This window comes from Scyliorhinus torazame, unplaced genomic scaffold (genome assembly GCF_047496885.1).
Source record: "Scyliorhinus torazame isolate Kashiwa2021f unplaced genomic scaffold, sScyTor2.1 scaffold_58, whole genome shotgun sequence".
Classification (NCBI taxonomy): domain Eukaryota; kingdom Metazoa; phylum Chordata; class Chondrichthyes; order Carcharhiniformes; family Scyliorhinidae; genus Scyliorhinus; species Scyliorhinus torazame.
Genome location: NW_027307785.1, coordinates 21,577 through 44,987, shown reverse-complemented (window position 1 = coordinate 44,987; position 23,411 = coordinate 21,577). Strand labels below are relative to the sequence as shown.

The window sequence follows — 23,411 nt, the reverse complement described above, 5'->3', positions numbered from 1 at the left end:
AATTTTCATAGAATTTACAGTGCAGACGGAGGCCATTTGGCCCATCGAGTCTGCACCGGCTCTTGGAAAGAGCACCCTACCCAAGGTCAACACCTCCACCCTATCCCCATAACCCAGTAACCCCACCCAACACTAAGGGCAATTTTGGACACTAAGGGCAATTTATCATGGCCAATTCACCTAACCTGCACATCTTTGGACTGTGGGAGGAAACCGGAGCACCCGGAGGAAACCCACGCACACACTGGGAGGATGTGCAGACTCCGCACAGACAGTGACCCAGCGGGAAATCGAACCTGGGATCCTGGCGCTGTGAAGCCACAATGCTAATCACTTGTGCTACCGTGCTGTCACTGTACCGCCCGTGTTTTCTAAATATTCATTCTAACTTCCTTGCATTTTATACTCCCTATCTATTTATGAAGTCCAGCCCAGCCTTTTAGTTCTGACGCAGAATCACACGGACTCAAAACGATAACTCCTTTTCTCTCCCCACAGATGCTGCCAGACCTGCTAACGTTTTCTGTTTTTATTGATTTTTAACCTGTCTTGCCACCAAGCTGAATATAGAAAGCTCAGAGGGGAAATGAAATAGAAATGACAAAGAGAGAATATGAGAAGAGATTGACTGCTAATATGAAAGGGAATATAATTCTATAGGCATGTAAGAGTAGCAAGAAGGACCAAAAAGGGATCTAATGGAGGCAGAGAGCATGGCTAAATGAGTGCTTTGCATCTATGTTTAACAAAGAAGAAGATGCTGCCAGAGGTTTTAAAGTTTCTGCTCCTCTTTGTTCTTTTTGGGCTGTGCTCCATTTGTATTTTAGGAGCAGCCCTTTTTCATTTATCCCTCAGTTAACTTCTGTTTTTCTATTTAGTTGATTAACCCCAATTTGGCAGACTGGATGGGCTAAAAATTGAAGAGAATGAACTAGAAATGCTGACTATACATTAAATTATAATTTTTAACTTTCCAATTAAAAGGCAATTTAGTGTGGCCGATCCACCTAGCCGGTACTTTTGGGCTGTGGGGGTGAGACCCACGCAGACACGGGGAGAATGTGCAAACGCCCCATGGACAGTTATCTGGGGCTGGGATCGAACCTGGGTCCTCAGCGCCTTGAGGCAACAGTGCTAACCACTGCACCACCGTGCCACCCTTAGCCGCACTTCAAATTATTAATTCGCCAGGACCGGATGGGATGTATCCCAAGTAACTGATGGAAGCGAGGGTAGAAATTGCAGAGGAACTGATCATAACCCTCCAAACCTCCGATACAGGGGACTTCCGGTGTTAGGGATGTGCTGAGCAGTCGCACACAAGGTGGCTCTTTTGAAAGACAAAAGAAAAATACTTTCAACCAAAGTTAGCCCGCAAAAACTGGACTAAAACATCCCCTCGCCCTCATCAAAACAAAGAGTAGAAGAAATGGCGGGAAGCGATAGCTCCAGAGGCTGCAAAGAAACAAAAAGCGGTGGTAAAGGACAGGTGAAGCGAGCAAGTGGGTCAGTGGAGCCACGAGGCGGGGGGGCTCTGACCACACCCAAGAGAGGGAGACCCCCCTCCCGGGGGATGGGTGGTTGGAAGACGTTCCTCGCGAAATAACTGAAGGAACTAAAGGAAGAAATCAAAGTTGAAATCAAAGCCTCGAGGGTTCAGAGTGACCGAATCATCGCCCTGGAGGCCGAACTAAAGAGGTTGGTGGTGACCCAGGGAAGGTGGAGGACCAGGAGAACAGGGCGAGGCACCAAAACATTAGAATAGTGAGCGTGCCAGAAGGAACCGAGGGTAGGAATCCAACCGACTACGTGGCCCAGGTGCTGGGAAACCTGGTGGGGAGTGACAGCTTCCCTAACCCACCGGAGATCGAAGGAGCCCGCAGGTCGCTCCAGCCAAAATCCAAGGCTGGGGAGCAGCTGAGTGATCTTCGCCATGCTACACCAGTACCAAGATCGGGATAAAAGAGATGGCTGAGGAGATTGTGGAGAAAGTGGTGGTGATTTTTCAGGAATCACTTGAGGCAGGAAAGGTCCCAGAGGACTGGGAAGTGGCTAATGCAACACCACTGCTTAAAAAGGGAGGGAAGCAGAAGATGGGAAATTCTAGGCCGGTTAGCCTGACTTCGGTCATTGGTAAGATTTTAAAGTCCCATTATTTTTTTTAAGCCCTGCACATCTTTGGTTTTTGGAAGCGAATCCCACGCAAACATGGGGAGAATGTGCAAACTCCACACGGACAGTGACCCAGAGCCAGGATCGAACCTGGGACCTAAGCGCCGTGAGGCAGCAATGCTAACCACTTTGCCACCGTGCTGCCCAGAGTTATCTGCCCAGGGGGCAGATGAGTGGGGGAAACCGAGGGGAGACAACAGTAGAGAAGGAGATAGCAGAAGGGGAGAGAAACTGAACCACAGGTGAAACAAAGGGACAAGGGAGGGGAAGGGCTCTAGGCTGGCTATAACCTCCTCCATCCCCCCCACCCCCAAAGAAAATGGGCTATCCTCGGCCTGGTGCTATGAGATGAGATTAATTAATGCTCTCACAGTGGATGCACGCATTGGTAGAAGTGAGCATGATATGATTGGATTTAGCATTCAGTCTGAGGGAGAGAGGCCGGAGTCCGAGACGACCTCCGATCATCCTGGAGAGTCCCACGGATGCCGTTGAGTCTGGTCCCCATTTGTGGGGACTAGTACCGAACGGTGCCCGTCTGAGGTCCCCGAGGCGAAGGGATTGAATCCCAAAACCCCTGGTATCTTGGAAATCTGCACATTAGAGTAAGGCTTTCTGCCGCCCTCTAATATGCAGATTTTCCAAAAACTGATCCTGCCCATTGTGGGCAGGATTCTCCTTGCAGCGTCTCGCGAGACTGCGTTGAATCTCACCAGGCGTTGCGTGCCGGGTGGATCCCGGGAGTGGGGTCTCCTGGCTTTCACCAGCCACGCTATGCCACCAAGATGCGTTTCTGGCGGTGTGTGGCCGGAAGATCGCTCCCACTATGCGGAGAAAGAATAGAAGGGTATATTGACAAAATGAGATGTGGGTGATCTGAAGAAAGTAGAATGAGAGGGGGCTCACATAGAGCATAAACACAGGCTGATCGTCCTTTGACTGAAATAAGTTATCATGTAACCTGGGGGTTATCATTGACCAGAAACTGAACTAGACTAGCCATTATTAATACTTTGGCTACAAGAGCAGATCAGAGGCTTGGAATTATGCGGTGAGTAACTCACCTCCTGACTCCCCAAAGCCTGTCCATCATCTCAAGGCACAAGTCAGGAGTGTGATGGAATACTCTCCACTTGCCTGGATGAGTGCAGCTGCAACAACACTCAGGAAGCTCAACACCATCCAGGACAAAGCAGCCTGTTTGATTGGCAGCCCTTCCACAAACATTCAAACCCTTCACCGCCGAGGCACAGTGGCAGCCGTGTGTACCATCTACAAGATGCACTGTACAAACTCAGCAAGGCTCCTTCGACAGCACCTTCTGAACCCATGACCATCTAGAAGGACATGGGACAGCAGATACATGGGAACCCCGCCACTTAGAAGTTCCCCTCCAAGTCACTCACCATCCTGACTTGGAAATATATAGCCGTTCGTTCATTGTCGCTGGGTCAGAATCCTGGAACTCCCTGCCTGGTAGCACAGCGGGTGTACCCACACCACATGGACTGCAGTGGATGAAGAAGGCAACTCACCACCAAGGTGGCACAGTGGGTAGCACAGTTGCTTCATGGCTCCTGGGTCCCGGGTTCGATTCCCGGCTTGGGTCGCTGTCTGTGCGGAGTCTGCACGTTCTCCCTGTGTACGTGGGATTCCTCCGGGTGCTCCGGTTTCCTCCCGCCTTCCAAGGATGTGCCGGTTAGGTGGATTGGCCATGATAAATTGCCCTTAGTGTTCAGTAAGGTTAAGTGGGGTTACTTGGTTACAGGGATAGGGTGGAAGCGTGGACTTGAGTAGGGTGCTCTTTCCAAGGGCCGGTGCAGACTCGAATGGCCAAGTGGCCTCTTTCTGCACTGTAAATTTGATGATTCTATGACTGTTTTTGAACTTAAACAAGGGCAAATATGAGGGCATGAAAGCAGAGCTGGCTAAGTTGATTTGGCAAATCAGGTTAAAGGATAGGTCAATAAAGATACAGTGGAAAACATTTTTTTTAATTTAGAGTACCCAATTCCTTTTTCCCCAATTAAGGGGCAATTTAGCGTGGCCAATCTGCCTACCCTGCACATCTTTGGGTTGTGGGGGTAAAACCCACGCAAACACAGGGAGAATGTGCAAACTCCACACGGACAGTGACCCTGGGGCCGGGATTGAACCTGGGTCCTCAGCGCTGTGATGCAGCAGTGCTAACCACTGCACCACCGTGCTGTACTAGTGGAAAGCATTTTCGGGGATATTTCAGAATACATACATTCCAATGAGCGGGAAAAGTCCAAGGCTTGGACACACTGCCTATGGTTAACTAGAAAGGTTAAATACAGGACCAAATTTAAAGAAAGTGCATATAATTGTGCAAAGATAGTTGGGAGGTCAGAATATTGGACAGAGTATAAGGAACAGCAAAGGATGTCTAAAAGATCAATAAGTTATAAATGACCTGGAGGAGGGCGTAGAAGGATGGGTGAATAAATTTGCAGATGACACTAAAGTCGGTGGTGTTGTGGACAGTGCAGAAGGATGTTGCAGGTTACAGAGGGACATAGATAAGCTGCAGCGCTGAGCTGAGAGGTGACAAATGGAGTTTATTGCAGAAAAGTGTGAAGTGATTCATTTTGGAAGGAATATCAGGAAGACAGAGTACTGGGCTAATGGTAAGATTCTTGGTAGTGTGGATGAGCAGAGAGATCTCGGTGTCCATGTACATAGATCCCTGAAAGTTGCCACCCAGGTTGAGAGGGTTGTTAAGAAGGCGTACGGTGTGTTAGCTTTTATTGGTAGAGGGATTGAGTTTCAGAGCCATGAGGTCATGTTGCAGCTGTACAAAACTCTGGTGCGGCCACATTTGGAGTATTGCGTGCGATTCTGGTCGCCGCATTATAGGAAGGATGTGGAAGCATTGGAAAGGGTGCAGAGGAGATTTACCAGAATGTTGCCTGGTATGGAGGGAAGATCTTATGAGGGAAGGCTGAGGGACTTGAGGCTGCTTTCGTTAGAGAGAAGAAGGTTAAGAGGTGACTTAATTGAGGCATACAAGATGATCAGAGGATTAGATCGGGTGGACAGAGAGCCTTTTTCCTCGGATGGTGATGTCTAGCACGAGGGGACATAGCTTTAAATTGAGGGGAGATAGATATAAGACACATGTCTGAGGTAGGTTCTTTCCTCCGAGAGTAGTAAGGGTGTGGATTGCCCTGCCTGCAACAGTAGTGGACTCGCCAACACTGAGCGCATTCAAATGGTCATTGGATAGACATATGGACGATAAGGGAATAGTGTAGACGGGCTTTAGAATGGTTTCACAGGTCGGTGCAACATCGAGGGCCGAAGGGCCTGTATTGCGCTGTTATGTTCTATGTAAGGAGTGAAAAAGTAGAATATGAGAGAAATGTTCGGCAGAAATGTAAAAACAGATAGTAAGAGATTCTATAAATATTTTAAAAAGGAACTAGTTAACAAATTGAGTGTTGGCCCTATAGAAAGTGAGCCTGAAGAATTGATAATGGAAAACAAAGGAATGACACATGAGTTGAACAGGTATTTTGCATCAGTCCTCATTATGGAGGATACAAGTAACATCCCAGAAGCAGCTATGATAGGGAGGAAGAAGTTCTGGAAACTTACAATCACCAGGGAAATGCGACAGAGTAAATTGTTGGAGCTGCAGTCTGACAAGTGCCTGGGTCTTGATGGACTCCATCCTAGGATCTTAAAAGAAGTAGCTAGTGAGATAGTTGATTCTTGGATAGAAGGTTCGATAGCCAAATTTAACGTGGATAAGTGTGAGGTCATGCATTTTGGTCATAAAAATGGGACGGCAATTTATTATCTAAATGGGGAGAGACTTTCGGGTGCTCCGTTGCAGAGGGATCTGGGAGTCCTCGTTCATGAGTCGCAGAAAACTGGTATGCAGGCACAGCAGATAATAAAGAAAACAAATGAAATGTTGCCATTTATAGCTAAAGGAATAAAGTATAAAGGTAAGGAAGTGTTGTTGCAACTATACAAGGCATTGGCGAGACCACATCTGGAGTGTTGTGCACAGTTTTGGCCCCTTTATTTGAGGAAAGATGCATTGGAGGCAGTTCAGAGGAGGTTCTCTAGGTTGATTCCAGAGATGGGTTTTCATATGAAGAGAGATTGAACAGTTTAGGCCCATACTCTGTCGAGCTTAGAAGAATGAGTGGAGGTCAAATTGAGTAATACAAGATGATGTACTTCTGAGGCTGTATAAGGCTCTCGTCAGACCCTCATTTGGAGTATTGTGAGCAGTTTCGGGCCCACATCTAAGGAAGGATGTGCTGGCCTTGGAAAGGGTCCAGAGATGGTTCACAGGAATTATTCCTGAAATGAAGAGCTTGTCATATGAGGAGTGGGTTGAGGACTCTGAATCTGTACTTGTTAGAATTTAGAAGGATGAGTGGAGGGATCTTATTGAAATTTACAGGACACGGAGAGGCCTAGATAGAGTAGATGTGGAAAGGATGTTTCCACTAGTATGATAAACTAGAACCCGAGGACACAGCCTCAAACTGAAGGGATGATCCTTTAAAACTGAGATGAGGAATTTCTTTAGCCAGGATGGTGAATCTGTGGAACTCTTTGCTCCAGAAGGTTGTGGAGGCCAAATCACTGAGTGTCTAAGACAGAGATAGATAGGTTCTTAATAGGGGGATCTGGGGAGAAGGCAGGAAAATGGGGATGAGAAACGTATGTTTGAATGGCGGAGCCGATTTGATGGCTGAGTGACCTAATTCTGCTCCTATGTCTTATGGTCTTGCAGTCATTGGATAAGGGGTAGCAAATTTAAGACCGAGCTGAGGAGGAACTACTTCACCCAAAGGGTTGTGTATCTGTGGAATTTGCTACCCCAGAGTGCAGTGGATGCTGGGACTGAGTAAATTTCAGGAGTGGTTAGACAGATTTTTAATTGGTAATGGGTTTAAAAGTTATGGAGAACGGACAGGATGGTGCAGTTAAGGCCAGGATGAGGTCAGCCGGCCTAATTGTGCTCCCATATCTCATTTTATTGGTTTTAATTTTCCAAAACTCCCCGCATTTCGGGGAAAGTCCCATTAGAATGGAAGATAGCAAATGTTAACTCCATTATTCATTTCTCGCCAACATTGAGGGCATTTAAAAGTTTATTGGATAAACATATGGATGATAATGGCATAGTGTAGGTAGATGGCTTTTGTTTCGGTGCAACATCGTGGGCCGAAGGGCCTGTACTGCGCTGTATTGTTCTATGTTCTATACCGACAGGACAGACCCACCTAAGATATACTGTCGAAAGAGCCTCAACTCTGGACCCCATTTGTCTTATGGCATCAGGTCAAACATCAGAATGGAAACCTCTTTATTGCCACAGTACTCCTCCATGTTGAACTTGACTTGGAGGAAACACTGAGTGTGGTAAAGACACAAAATTTAGTCTGGGTAGGGACATCAATTGTCATTAAGAATAAAAGTCAGTTTCAGATGGAGGTCGTCTAGTACACCTTGCTTCAGTTTAGGCCTTCAGTTCGAGGTTTTTGCTTTCAGTCTGTAATGGCTTTAACGTAGGTTCATCAAGGTCTCAAAGACATCTCTGCAGGTTCAGAAAACAGCAGGTAGGTAGCATTTCTGGAGAAAGAGAGAGACACACAGCAGCTCACAGCTTCTCTCTGCATCCAGGACCCAACTGTCCGATCCTGAGTTCTCTGAAATCCATCCCACGTGGGTAGGACCCAATCCCTGCCTGTCACTGACAGAATGTGGCCGTTGGCCAACTCACTGGCCACCAACCAACCAATTGAACTGAATCCTTTTGACTTCTCAGGGGCCGGAAAGTCACGATCTGCTGTTCCAAAGCTAAATCTCCAATAGCACAGTGAACTATTGTGTAACTTTTGAGTTCCTGACTTCCTCCGCCTTAAGGTATGTGATGATGTGGAGATGCCGGCGTTGGACTGGGGTGCGCACAGTAAGAAGTCTTACAAAACCAGGTTAAAGTCCAACAGGTTTGTTTCAAACACTAGCTTTCGGAGCGCTGCTCCTTCCTCAGGTGAATGAAGAGGTAGATTCCAGAAACATATATAGACAAATTCAAAGATGCAAGACAATGCTTAGAATGCGAGTTAGCATTTGCAGTTAGTTAAGTGTTTACAGATCCAGAGATAGGGGTAACCCCAGGTTAAAGAGGTGTGAATTGTCTCAAGCCAGGAGAGTTGGTAGGATTTTGCAAGCCCAGGCCAGATGGTGGGGGATGAATGTAATGCGACCTGAATCCCAGGTCCCAGTTGAGGCCGCACTCGTGTGTGGAACTTGGCTATAAGTTTCTGCTCGGCGATTCTGCGTTGTCGCGCGTCCTGAAGGCCGCCTTGGAGAACGCTTACCCGGAGATCAGAGGCTGAATGCCCTTGACTGCTGAAGTGTTCCCCCACTGGAAGGGAACATTCCTGCCTGGTGATTGTCGCACGATGTCCGTTCATTCGTTGTCGCAGCGTCTGCGTGGTCTCGCCAATGTACCACGCTTCGGGACATCCTTTCCTGCAGCGTATGAGGTAGACAACGTTGGCCGAGTCGCACGAGTATGTACCATGTACCTGGTGGGTGGTGGTCTCACGTGTAATGGTGGTACCCATGTCAATGATCTGGCACGTCTTGCAGAGAGATTGCCATGGCAGGGTTGTGTGGTGTCATGGTCGCTGTTCTGAAGGCTGGGTAGTTTGCTGCAAACAATGGTTTGTAACAATGTAAATTTGTCCATTTTGGCAGGAAGAATAAAAAAGAAAGATATTTTCTCAATGGTGAGAGATTGCAGAACTTTTGAGGTGCAGAAGGATCTGGGTGTCCTAGTGCACGAATCACAAAAGGCTGGTATACAGGTACAGCAAGTAATCCGGGAAACCTAATAGAATGTTAGCTTTTATTGTGAGGGGTATTGATTAATAATCTTTATTATTGTCACAAGTAGGTTTACATTAACACTGCAATGAGGTTACTGTGAAAATTCCCTAGTCGCCACATTCCGGCACCTGTTCGGGTCCACAGAGGGAGAATTCTGAATGTCCAATTCACCTAACAGCAAGTATTTCGGGACTTGTGGGAGGAAACCAGAGCACCCGGAGGAAACCCACGCAGACACGGGGAGAACGTGCAGATTCCAAACAGACAGTGACCCAAGCCGGGAATCGAATCTGGGTTCCTGGCGTTGTGAAGCAAAAAAATTAACCACTGTGCTACACCTATCAGGTGATTATCAGGCCCTGGCGATTTATCAGGCTTCAATACCATCAATTTCCCAAGCACGTCTTTTGGGACTTGTGGGAGGAAACCGGAGCACCCGGAGGAAACCCACAAATGCACGGGGAGAACGTGTAGACTCTGCACAGACAGTGACCCAAGCTGGGAATTGAACCTGGGACCCTGGCACTGTGAAGCAACAGTGCTAATCACTGTGCTACCGTGCCGCCCACAAAAGTAAGGAGGGTATGCTTCAGTTGTGCAGGGCATTACTGAGACCACATCTGGGGTCAGTATTGTCTCCTTATTTAAGGAAATATGTAAATGCATTCGAAGCATTTCAGAGAAGGTTTATTAACTAATGTTAGGAATGGGCAGGTTCTCTTATTAGGAAAGATTGGTGAGATTAGGTTTTTACCACAAGAGTTTAGAAGAGTAAGAGGTGACTTGATAAAAAGCTTTAAGAACCTGAGGAGTATTGACCGGGTGGATGTGGAGGATCTAGATCCAGGGGACATTGTTTAAAAATAAGGGGTCACTCATTTAAGACTGAAATGAGGAGAAATTCTTTGAGGGTCATGAACCTCTCCCTCAAAAGGCAGTGGAAGCAGGATCTGTGAATATTTTTATGACTGAGGTAGATAAACTTCATTAACAAGGGGGTGAATAGCATTAGGGAGAAATGTCGGGTTGAGGTTTTTAAAAATAAATTTTACACTACTCATTTATTTTTTTCTAATGAAGCGGCAATTTAGCGTTGCAAATCCACCTAACCTGCACATCTTTAGGTTGTGGGTGAGAGACCCACGCAGATATGGGGAGAATGTGCAAACTCCACACGGTTAATGACCCGGGGCCGGGATTGAACCTGGGTCCTCAGCGCCGTGCGGTAGCAGCGCTAACCACTGCGCCACCGTGCTGTCCCATATCTAAATACTTCTTAAATGTTATGAGGGTCTCTGCCTCCACCACCCTTTGAGACTGTGAATTCCAAACTCCCACCACTCTGGGTAAAATGTTTTTCCTCACATCCCCTGAACCCTTCAGGAACCTTTTAAATCAGCTGAGAGTTTCTGCCTCACCCACCAATCTGGGCAGCGACTTCCAGACACCGACCATTCTCTGGGTGAAAAGGTTTTTTTCTAATATCCCTAACCCTTCTGCCAATCACCTTGAATCTGTGCCTGCTGGTGATTGACCTCTCTGCTAGGGGAAACAAATCTTCCCCGTCTACTCCATCTGGGCCCCTCATAAATTAGTACAGCTCAATCAAGTCGCCCATCAGCCTCTTTTGTGCTCAGGAAAACAGCCCTAACCTACTAGATCTTTCCTCAAAGCTGCAATTTTCCAGCGCCGACATCATTGCTGTAAATCTCTTCTTTTCGGTCTCCAGAGCACATATATCCTTTCTGTAATGTGAGCAGAACTGATTGCTAAACTCCACACGGCCTAATGAACATTTTATGCAGTTCCAGCAGTACATTCCTCTTTTGTATTCTATACCTTCTATAATAAAGGAAAGCGTTTGGTATGTCTTTACCACATTATCTACCTCTCCTGCCACCTTCAGGGACCTGTGGGCAATGCATTCCAACGTCCCTCGCTATCTTCCAGTTTATTCAGTACTCCTTTGCTTTGTTTGCCCTCCCAAAATGCAGAAACCCGCACATCTCTGGATTGAATTCTATTAGCTACGTTTTCACCCACTCAACCAGACATTGATATCATTCTGCAACCCAAACGTATCCTTTTTACTGTTGCTAACTTTTGGTTGGCTCTTAATTCGTAATTTGCTCTGTTTTATAACCTTTGCTCTAGAGTCGCCAGGTATCTTTATGATACCGCCACGAGGTTCAAGTTCAAGTAATGATCAATAACTCAACACACCAATTAGTAAGATTCATATCAAAACACATTTATTATGCACAGTAAATCACTACTCATGCATAAACTCTACTTTCTAGACTATTCCTATCACTAAAAGGCCTATACTTAGCTTTGGAATTGGCCCACCAGGTCAGGGGAACAAATGGCCTTTCGTTCAGGTCCTGAGTCTGTAGGATTCAAAAGCTGGTATGGACTGGTAGCTAGGAGCGCCTATCTCGTAGTGTGTGTTGACTGGAGACTTACTTGGTTGATGCGGCAGCTTAGACAGGTCACTCTCACGGGTTGATTCAAGTTGCTGAGTCACCCTGCCAAAGAAGGACGATTTGAACTTAGGGGCTTTACTTTATAGTCCCCAGGGGCTTTCCGCCCTTCGGGGTGGACCCCGTACCGGGTTCCAAATGATTGGACTGCGTTCCGATCATTTGGATCGATTTCTCCAATACTGGAGTTGTTCCCTGATCGCTGGGCGGTCCCTAAATGTCCGTTGGCCTTCCTTTGTCTTGGCTCCTGCTGGCACTGAGGAGTCTGGCTTGGCTTTATTCACCTCGAGTGTTGTAATTGTGCCTTGGAATTGCTCATTACTATGCAGATGGCTGCTGGTTTCAATGCTGTCTAGTTTTTGCAAGTTTCAATACACATGCTTTCTGCACTTGCTCAATTTTGCCTGTGTTGGCTGAATTTCCCTGTAGTCTTTGCGGTTCTCCATTTTAAGTCGGGAAGTGGCCAACCCAGGTGGCTACATTACTATAAACTACTTGCCTGATTTTTCCCCCACCAGCCTAAAATTTGAGGCTGGGTGGGAAAAGGTTAAGTGGCCACTTAAGGCCGTTGTTTGGGGCATGGGTGAGCTTCCCATCTGAAGCCCTGACCATCCCACTGCAAAACCGTGCCCATGCCAGGGCAGGTGGGATCTCCGAAGGAATCCGTCCATGCTGTTCTCCAACCACCCTTTCGCCCCAGAACCTGCCGAGGGGGGAGTGTAAACAGCCTTTTTGTCCTCGCTCATTCAATTGTAATTATCTGGAATTTTCACCAGGGTTTTCTGGCAGATGTTTGAGAGAACCCCGCAGGAATTCTGGACTAATACAAAATTGTCCCTGTTTTGGATGTTGCTCTTAATATTTTTTTCTACTAAATTGTTCTTGTTATTGATTTTGAAGCTCTTGCTTGTTTAAATAGACAGGAATTAGTTATTGGAACACGATTAGTTATTAGAACACAAAAACTATGCTAAATATGCATACATTGCAGACTTGATAAAAGATCTTAAAGTAAGGGAGCAGTGATCATAATATGGTCGAATTCAATCTCCAATTTGAAAGAAAGAAGGTAGAATCAGATGTAAAGGTGTTACAGTTAAATAAAGGTAACTACAGGGGCATGAGGGAGGAACTGACGAAAATCAACTGGGAGCAGAGCCAAGTGGGAAAGACAGTAGAACAGTAATGGCAGGTGTTTCTGGGAGTAATTGAGGACACAGTACAGAGGTTCATCCCAAAGAAAAGCAAGGTTATCAGAGGGGGGATTAGGCAGCCATGGCTGACAAAGGAAGTTATGGAATGCATCAAAGCAAAAGAGAAAGCCTATAATGTGGCAAAGAGTAGTGGGAAGTCAGAAGATTGGGAAGACTACAAAAACAAACAGAGGATAACAAAGAGAGAAATAAGGAAAGAGGATCAAATTTGAAGGTAGGCTAGCCAGTAACATTAGGAATGATAGTAAAAGTTTCTTTAAATACATTAAAAACAAACGGGAGGCAAAAGTTGACATTGGGCCGCTCCAAAATGACGCTGGTAATTTTGTGATGGGAGACAAGGAAATAGCTGAGGAACTGAATAAGTACTTTGCGGCAGTCTTCACAGTAGAAGACATGAGTAATATCCCAACAATTCCGGAGAGTCAGGGGGCAGAGTTGAATATGGTAGCCATCTCAAAGGAGAAAGTGCTAGAGAAACTCAAGAGGTCTAAAAATTGATAAATCCCCGGGCCCAGATGGGCTACATCCTAGAGTTCTAAAAGAGATAGCTGAAGAAACAGTGGAGGCGTTAGTTATGATCTTTCAAAAGTCACTGGAGTCAGGGAAAGTCCCAGAGGATTGGAAAATTGCTGTTGTGACCCCCCTGTTCAAGAAGGGAACAAGGAAAAAGATGGAAAATTATAGGCCAATTAGCCTAACCTCGGTTGTTGGCAACATTCTAGAATCCATTGTTAAGGATGAGATTTCTAAATTCTTGGAAGTGCAGGGTCGGATTAGGACAAGTCAGCATGGATTTAGTAAGGGGAGGTCGTGCCTGACAAACCTGTTAGAGTTCTTTGAAGAGATAACAAATAGGTTAGACCAAGGAGAGCCAATGTATGTTATCTATCTTGACTTCCAAAAGGCCTTTGATAAGGTGCCTCACGGGAGACTGCTGAGTAAAATAAGGGCCCATGGTATTCGAGGCAAGGTACTAACATGGATTGACGATTGGCTGTCAGGCAGAAGGCAGAGAGTTGGGATAAAAGGTTCTTTTTCGGAATGGCAACCGGTGACGAGTGGTGTCCCGCAGGGTTCAGTGTTGGGACCACAGCTGTTCTCTTTATATATTAACGATCTAGATGACGGGACTGGGGGCATTCTGGCTAAGTTTGCCGATGATACAAAGATAGGTGGCGGGGCAGGTAGTATGGAGGAGGTGGGGAGGCTGCAGAAAGATTTAGACAGTTTAGGAGAGTGGTCCAAGAAATGGCTGATGAAATTCAACGTGGGCAAGTGCGAGGTCTTGCACTTTGGAAAAAAGAATAGAGGCATGGACTATTTTCTAAACGGTGACAAAATTCATAATGCTGAAGTGCAAAGGGACTTGGGAGTCCTAGTCCAGGATTCTCTAAAGGTAAACTTGCAGGTTGAGTCCGTAATTAAGAAAGCAAATGCAATGTTGTCATTTATCTCAAGAGGCTTGGAATATAAAAGCAGGGATGTACTTCTGAAGCTTTATAAAGCATTAGTTAGGCCCCATTTAGAATACTGTGAGCAATTTTGGGCCCCACACCTCAGGAAGGACATACTGGGACTGGAGCGGGTCCAGCGGAGATTCACACAGATGATCCCAGGAATGGTAGGCCTAACATACGATGAACGTCTGAGGATCCTGGGATTATATTCATTGGAGTTTAGGAGGTTGAGGGGAGATCTAATAGAAACTTACAAGATAATGAAGGCTTAGATAGGGTGGATGTAGGGAAGTTGTTTCCATTAGCAGGGGAGACTAGGACCCGGGGGCACAGCCTTAGAATAAAAGGGAGTCACTTTAGAACAGAGATGAGGAGAAATTTCTTCAGCCAGAGAGTGGTGGGTCTGTGGAATTCATTGCCACAGAGGGCGGTGGAGGCCGGGACATTGAGTGTCTTTAAGACAGAAGTTGATAAATTCTTGATTTCTCAAGGAATTAAGGGCTATGGAGAGAGAGCGGGTAAATGGAGTTGAAATCAGCCATGATTGAATGGTGGAGTGGACTCGATGGGCCGAATGGCCTTACTTCCACTCCTATGTCTTGGGTCTTATATGTTAAAACACAAATATCAGACGTTAGTTTGAAAGGATATAATATAATTAGTTAAATAATCATTAATCCCCATTCAAGTCCATGAACCATTAATAGAACATAGAAAAATACAGCACAGAACAGGCCCTTCGGCCCACGATGTTGTGCCGAACCTTTGTCCTAAATTAATCATAGATTATCATTGACTTTACAGTGCAGAAGGAGGCCATTCGGCCCATTGAGTCTGCACCGGCTCTTGGAAAGAGCACCCTACCCAAAGTTGAATTTTAAATTTTTGCTTCTGGTGTCAATGTATTGATCAATGTGTATGTCAATTATCGTGTTCCGGGAATTGCTAGTTGAAGTTGTGAAATTGATTATCCTATAAATACAGACAGCTGGAATGATTTGGTGTGAGTTTATTGTGGGTTAGTAGCTGTATAGAAGCGTGCCTGAATAAACCAAGCTTGTACCTAAAAGACAAGAGTGGATTGATTCTTCCACTGTAACGGTGTTAGTGGTTAGCACCGCTTCCTCACACCGCTGGGGACCTGGGTTCGATTCTGTCCTTGGGTGACTGTGGAATTTGCACATTCTCCCTGTGCCTGTGTGCGATTGCTCCAGTTTCCTCCCACAGTCCAAAGATATGCAGGTTAGGTGGGGTTACTGGGATAGGACGGGGGAATGTGCCGAGGTAGGGTGCTCTTTCGGAGGGTCAGTGCAGACTCGATGGGCAGACTGGCCTCCTCCTGTACTGCAGGGATTCTATCACCCCTGGTTGTGAGTAACACCTGATCGGGTTTCCTGCACACGCCACCTAGTGACGACTCAGTGGGAATTCACTCAAAATATACACCTAAATGGTATATGGGAGAACTAGAACACTGAATATCAAAGCAGAGTTAACAAGAAGGACACTACAAGCTCTTTCCTATAATGGGAAGTAGTAATTTAAACACCTATGCTCAAAACGGGCTTAAGGAGTGAGAAATGCTCTTGTGAGCATGGTGTGAGGAGGGGAAATAGGATTAGCTTGTATGTAATTTTGATCTATCTTTTAATACATACCCTCCTAGAATAGTAGAGTACATATCTGAAAACTGTTCAATTCATCATAGAATTTACAGTGCAGAAGGAGGCCATTCGGCCCATCGAGTCTGCACCGGCTCTTGGAAAGAGCACCCTACCCAAGGTCAACACCTCCACTCTATCCCTATAACCCAGTAACCCCACCCAACACTAAGGGCTGTTTTGGACACTAAGGGCAGTTTAGCATGGCCAAGCCACCTCACCTTCACATCTTTGGACTGTGGGAGGAAACCGGAGCACCCGGAGGAAACCCACGCACACACGGGGTGGATGTGCAGACTCCGCACAGACAGTGACCCAAGCCGGAATCGAACCTGGGACCCTGGAGCTGTGAAGCAATTGTGCTACCCACAATGCTACCGTGCTGCCCCAAAATCTTTAGTAATGTTTTCTTCATGGTTATATTTAGGTTCCGTTACTATCAGAATGTGTGTGCATACAGCTACTCTTTTGTCTGGTGGGACTGGGAACGTTGGGCGAGAGAAATTGACTGGATGGCATTGAGTGGCATTAATCTGCCGTTGGCATTTACTGGTCAAGAAGCCATATGGCAAAAGGTAAGGAATTCCTGCAAATTTTAAATATATTTAGGATAATGGAAAAGTAAGCACAATTTCTAACCTAATTTGTAACCTAATTGAGGACTTTGCATTATTTGTTGCAAAGCAAAATAATCTTACAAATGTAATTGAAACTTTCATATCTTTTAGCTTGCTAATAAAATTGTATCTTATATAATTTGTAATTAAGTTAAGTTGGTAGATTTCAGTGCTTTGTTGATGTTTTCAAAAGTATTTGATGGTCTCCGCACAATCTCTGATCTTCTAAGAAGCTGAAGCCTCTATCCTGTTCCATGGACCAGGTCAGCTCCACTGAACTTTTTTCATCTTTGTTAATTTTCCCTAATACCCAAAGATTTGTCTAGCTGAAATCTAAAAGTTTATCCATGTCTCTTTTAACCCTGCCCTATGACTTTTCATTTCTGCTTTCTCCAGAGGCCAGATATGATAGAATGCCATGAACTTTGATTATCTGATTACGAGCCTTTCGCTATAACTTCTCCATTCCAGATGCAACTCTTTTTATAAAGAAGTTAATGGCATAATATCATAGGAACAGAGGATGTAAGAGTAGCCCATTCGGCACTTCATGCTTCTCTGCCATTCTATAGGATGATGGCTGGTCTAATTGTGGCCTCAACTCCCCTTGCCTATCGGCCCACATCCCCCATAACACTTCACCATCAACTATCAATCTAACTTTGCCTTGAATAGATTCAAGCATCCAGGCTTCGCTGCTTTCTAGGAAGGAAATTCCTCATATTAACAACCCGCTGAAAGAAAAAAATCCTTCCCATCGCTGTCTTAAATGGGAGACCTCTTATTTTTAACTGTGTCCCTATATCCCCACTTCAATAAAGAGCGCGGAGAGAGAGACTTCAGTAAAGAGCACGGAGAGAGGGCGAGACTTCAATAAAGAGGGTAGAGAGGGCGAGACGTCAGTAAAGAGCGCGGAGAGAGAGGGCGAGACGTCAGTAAAGAGCGCGGAGAGAGAGGGCGAGACTTCAATAAAGAGCGTGGAGAGAGAGAGGGCGAGACCTCAATAAAGAGTGCAGAGAGAGAGAGAGGGCGAGACTTCAGTAAAGAGCGTGGAGAGAGAGAGGGCGAGACTTCAATAAAGAGGGTAGAGAGGGCGAGACGTCAGTAAAGAGCGCGGAGAGAGAGGGCGAGACGTCAGTAAAGAGCGCGGAGAGAGAGGGCGAGACTTCAATAAAGAGCGTGGAGAGAGAGAGGGCGAGACCTCAATAAAGAGTGCAGAGAGAGAGAGAGGGCGAGACTTCAGTAAAGAGCGTGGAGAGAGAGAGGGCGAGACTTCAATAAAGAGCGCGGAGAGAGAGAGGGCGAGACTTCAGTCAAGAGCGCGGAGAGAGCGAGGGCGAGACTTCAATAAAGCGTGGAGAGAGCGAGGGCGAGACTTCAATAAAGAGCGTGGAGCGAGAGAGGGCGAGACTTCAGTAAAGAGTGCGAAGAGAGATTGGGCGAGACTTCAATAAAGAGCGCGGAGAGATAGGGGCGAGTCTTCAGTAAAGAGCGCGAAGAGAGAGGGCGAGACTTCAATAAAGAGCGTGGAGCAAGAGAGGGCGAGGCCTCAGTCACGAGCGTGGAGAGAGAACCCCCCTGTTGTTTGCGTTAGCAATTGAACCCTAGGCCATGTCATGAAGGGAGTCGAGGAAATGGAGGGGGGTGGTCCGAGGGGGAGAGGAACATCGAGTGTCGCTTTATGCAGATGACCTGTTGCTGTATGTGGCGGATCCAGTGGAGGGGATGGTGGAGATCATGCAGACTCTAAGGGAGTTTGGGGATTTTTCAGGCTATAAGCTTAATGTAGGGAAGAGTGAGCTCTTTGTAGTACAGGCAGGAGACCAGGAAAGGGGGATGGACGATCTACCGCTGAGGAGGGCGGAAAGGAGCTTTCGGTAACTGGGGATCCAAATAGCTAGGAGTTGGGGGGGCCCTACATGAACTGAATCTGACGAGGCTGGTGGAGCAGATGGAGGAGGACTTCAAAAGATGGGACATGTTGCCGCTCTCGCTGGCGGGTAGAGTGCAGTCGGTCAAAATGGTCGTTCTCCCGAGGTTTCTTTTTGTGTTTCAGTGCCTTCCCATCGTGATCACCAAGGCCTTTTTTAAGAGGGTAGGCAGGAGCATTATGGGGTTTGTGTGGGCGAATAAGACCCCGAGGGTAAGGAGAAGGTTTCTGGAGTGCAGTAGGGACCGAGGAGGGTTGGCGCTGCCGAATCTGGGGGGCTACTACTGGGCAGCAAATGTGGTGATGATCCGTAAGTGGGTGATGGAGGGAGAGGGGGCGGCATGGAAGAGGTTGGAGATGGCGTCCTGCAAAGGAACGAGCCTGAGGCACTGACGACGGCACCGCTGCCGCTCTCGCCGACAAGGTACACCACGAGTCCGGTGGTGGCGGCAACGCTAAAGATCTGGGGCCAGTGGAGACGGCACAGGGGTGCAATGGGAGCCTCGGTGTGGTCCCCGATCAGGGGTAACCATCGGCTTGTCCCGGGGAGGATGGACGGGGGGGTTTCAGAGCTGGCATCGGGCGGGGATTAGAAGAATGGGGGACCTGTTCATTGATGGGACGTTTGCGAGCCTAGGGGCACAAGAGGAGACGTTTGGGCTACCCCCGGAATTGCTTTCAGATGCATGCAGGTGAGGGCGTTTGTGAGGCGGCAGTTGAGGGAATTCCCGTTGCTCCCGGCACAGGAGAGTCAAGACGGGGTGATCTCGGGTGTGTGGGTCGGAGAGGGCAAGGTTTTGGCGATATACCAGGAGGTGAAAGAAGAGGGGGAGGCGTTGGTAGAGGAGCTGAAGGGTAATTGGGAGGAGGAGCTGGGGGAGGAGATTGAGGAGGGGCTATGGGCTGATTCCCTAGGTAGGCTTAATTCCTCTTCCTCGTGTGCCAGGCTTAGCCCAATACAAATTAAGGTGGTTCACAGAGCGCACATGACGGGGGCGAGGTTGAGTAGGTTCTTTGGGGTGGAGGACAGATGTGGGAGGTGCTCAGGAAGCCCGGCGAACCATGTCCACATGTTTTGGTCATGCCCGGCACTGGAGGGGTTCTGGAGAGGAGTGGCGGGAGCAATATCTCAGGTGGTGAAAGTCCGGGTCAAGCCAAGCTGGGGCTAGCAATATTTGTAGCAGTGGACGAGCCGGGAGTGCAGGAGGCGAAAGAGACCGGCATTCTGGCCTTTGCGTCCCTAGTAGCCCGGCGAAGGATCTTGCTAATGTGGAAGGAGGCGAAGCCCCCCAGCGTGGAGGCCTGGACAAATTATATGGCAGGGTTTATCAAGCTAGAGAAGATAAAGTTTGCCTTGAGAGGGTCTGCGCAGGGGTTCTACAGGCGGTGGCAACCGTTCCTAGACCATCTCGCGGAGCGTCAGGTGAAGGTCGGTCAGCAGCAGCAACAACCCAAGGGGGGAGGGGGTAGGGGGGGGGGGGGGGGGGTCTTGCGAAGGGGGAGGGAGGGAGGGGGAAGGGAGGTATGTTTGGGGGTATTTGAGCAAGATAATTCATGAAAGATCTGGAAAACTGGCATGTACGGGAGGAATCCAATGTACAAAGTTCTGTAACATATTGTTTTACCATGCTTATGTCTTGCTATATGCATTTTCTTTCTATTTGTATGAGGGGGGGGTTGTTTGTAAGGATGAAAAATTGTTTAAAATTTTAATAAATATATATATTTTTTGAAAAGAGCGTGGAGAGAGAGAGAGGGCGTGACTTCAATAAAGCGCAGTGAGAGAGAGAGGGCGAGACTTCAATAAAGAGCGCAGAGAGAGAGAGGGCGAGACTTCAAAAAAGAGAGCAGAGAGAGAGAGGGCGAGACTTCAGTAAAGAGCGCGGAGAGAGAGAGGGCGAGACTTCAATAAAGAGCGCAGAGAGAGAGAGGGCGAGGCTTCAATAAAGAGCGCAGAGAGAGAGAGGGCGAGACTTCAATAAAGAACGCGGAGAGAGAGAGGGCGAGACTTCAATAAACAGCGCAGAGAGAGAGAGGGCGAGACTTCAATAAAGAGCGCGGAGAGAGCGAGGGCGAGACTTCAATAAAGAGCGCAGAGAGAGAGAGAGGGCGAGACTTCAATAAAGAGCGCAGAGAGAGAGAGGGCGAGACTTCAATAAAGAGCGCGGAGAGAGCGAGGGCGAGACTTCAATAAAGAGCGCAGAGAGAGAGAGAGAGGGCGAGACTTCAATAAAGAGCGCAGAGAGAGAGAGGGCGAGACTTCAATAAAGAGCGCAGAGAGTGAGAGGGCGAGACTTCAATAAACAGCGCAGAGAGAGAGAGGGCGAGACTTCAATAAAGAGCGCGGAGAGAGCGAGGGCGAGACGTCAATAAAGAGCGCAGAGAGTGAGAGAGGGCGAAACTTCAATAAAGAGCGCAGAGAGAGAGAGGGCGAGACTTCAATAAAGAGCGCAGAGAGAGAGAGAGGGCGAGACTTCAATAAAGAGCGCAGAGAGAGAGAGAGGGCGAGACTTCAATAAAGAGCTCAGAGAGAGAGAGGGCGAGACTTCAATAAAGAGCGCAGCGAGACAGAGGGCGAGACTTCAATAAAGCGCGGAGTGAGCGAGGGCGAGACTTCAATAAAGAGCGTGGAGAGAGCGAGGGCGAGACTTCAATAAAGAGCGCAGAGAGGGCGAGGGCGAGACTTCAATAAAGAGCGCAGAGAGAGAGGGCGAGACTTCAATAAAGAGCGCAGAGAGAGAGAGGGCGAGACTTCAATAAAGAGCGCAGAGGGAGAGAGGGCGAGACTTCAATAAAGAGCGCAGAGAGAGAGAGAGAGGGCAAGACTAAAAATAAAGCGCGGAGAGAGAGAGGGTGAGACTTCAGTAAAGAGTGCAAAGAGAGAGCGGGCGAGACTTCAATAAAGAGCACAGAGAGAGAGAGGGCAAGACTTCAGTAAAGAGCGCAGAGAGAGAAAGAGGGCGAGACTTCAGTAAAGAGCGCAGAGAGAGAGGGTGAGACTTCAATAAAGAGCGCAGAGAAAGAGAGGGTGAGACTTCAATAAAGAGCGCAGAGAGAGAGGGCAATACTTGAATAAAGAGCGCAGAGAGAGAGGGCAAGAGCGCAGAGAGAGAGAGGCCGAGACTTCAATAAAGAGCGCAGAGAGAGAAAGAGGGCGAGACTTCAGTAAAGAGCGCAGAGAGAGAGTGCGAGACTTCAATAAAGAGCGCAGAGAGAGAGTGCGAGACTTCAATGAAGAGTGCAGCGAGTGAGAGAGGGTGAGACTTCAGTAAAGAGCGCAGAGAGAGACAGGGCGAGACTTCAATAAAGAGCGCAGAGAGAGAGAGAGGGCGTGACTTCAATAAAGAGCGCAGAGAGAGAGAGAGGGCGAGACTTCAATAAAGAGCGCAGAGAGAGAGAGTGCGAGACTTCAATAAAGAGCGCAGAGAGAGAGAGGGCGAGACTTCAATAAAGATCGCAGAGAGAGAGAGGGCGTGACTTCAATAAAGAGCGCAGAGAGAGAGAGAGGGCGAGACTTCAATAAAGAGCGCAGAGAGAGAGAGGGTGAGACTTCAGTAAAGAGTGCGAAGAGAGAGAGGGCGAGACTTCAGTAAAGAGAGCGGAGAGATAGGGAGAGGGCGAGACTTCAATAAAGAGAGCGGAGTGAGAGAGGGCGAGACTTCAGTAAAGAGTGCAGAGAGAGAGAGAGGGCGAGACATCAGTAAAGAGCGCGGAGAGGGCGAGACTCCAGTAAAGAGCGCGGAGAGAGAGAGGGCGAGACTTCAATAAAGAGTGCGGAGAGAGGATGGGACTTCAGTAAAGAGCGCGGAGAGGGCGAGACTTCAATAAAGTGTGGCGAGAGAGAGGGCGTGACTTGAGTCAAGAGCGCGGAGAGAGAAGGTAAGACTTCAGTAAAGAGCGCGCGGAGAGAGAGTGCGAGACTTCAGTAAAGCGCGGAGTGCGAGACTTCAATAAAGAGCATGGAGAGAGAGAGGGCGTGACTTCAGTCGAGCAAAAGAACAAAGAAATGCACAGCACAGGAACAGGCCCTTCGGCCCTCCAAGCCCGTTCCGGCCATGCTGCCCGACTAAACTACAATCTTCTACACTTCCTGGGTCCGTATCCCTCTATTCCCATCCTATTCATGTATTTGTCAAGATGCCCCTTAAATGTCACTATCGTCCCTGCTTCCACCACCTCCTCCGGTAGCGAGTTCCAGGCACCCACTACCCTCTGTGTAAAAAACTTGCCTCGTACATCTACTCTAAACCTTGCCCCTCTCACCTTAAACCTATGCCCCCTAGTAATTGACCCCTCTACCCTGGGGAAAAGCCTCTGACTATCCACTCTGTCTATGCCCCTCATAATTGTGTAGACCTCTATCAGGTCTCCCCTCAACCTCCTTCGTTCCAGTGAGAACAAACCGAGTTTATTCAACCGCTCCTCATAGCTAATGCCCTCCAAACCAGGCAACATTCTGGTAAATCTCTTCTGCACCCTCTCTAAAGCCTCCACATCCTTCTGGTAGTGTGGCGACCAGAATTGAACACTATGCTCCAAGTGTGGCCTAACTAAGGTTCTATACAGCTGCAACATGACTTGCCAATTCTTATACTCAATGCCCCGGCCAATGAAGGCAAGCATGCCGTATGCCTTCTTGACTACCTTCTCCACCTGTGTTGCCCCTTTCAATGACCTGTGGACCTGTACTCCTAGATCTCTTTGACTTTCAATACTCTTGAGGGTTCTACCATTCACTGTATATTCACTAAAGAGCGCGGAGAGAGAAAGCAGTACTTAAGTAAAGAGCACGGGGAGAGAGAGAGAGGGCGAGAGTTCAGTAAAGAGCACGGAGAGAGGGTGCGAGACTTCAGTAAAAAGCGCGGAGAGAGAGAGGGCGAGACTTCAATAAACAGCGCAGAGAGAGAGAGGGCGAGACATCAATAAAGAGCGCGGAGAGAGCGTGGGCGAGACTTCAATAAAGAGCGCAGAGAGAGAGAGAGGGCG

General features: G+C 47.7%; 1 protein-coding gene across 1 annotated transcript in view; it reads left to right on the top strand.

Annotated features, from left to right (window-relative positions):
- LOC140405559 (alpha-N-acetylglucosaminidase-like) overlaps positions 1–23,411 on the top strand; it is a 45,374-nt gene that overhangs the window by 1,481 nt on the left and 20,482 nt on the right. The window contains exon 2 of the mRNA XM_072494121.1: positions 16,306–16,453. Within this exon, the coding sequence (XP_072350222.1) occupies positions 16,306–16,453 (148 nt within the window). The remainder of the gene's footprint in view (positions 1–16,305; positions 16,454–23,411) is intronic.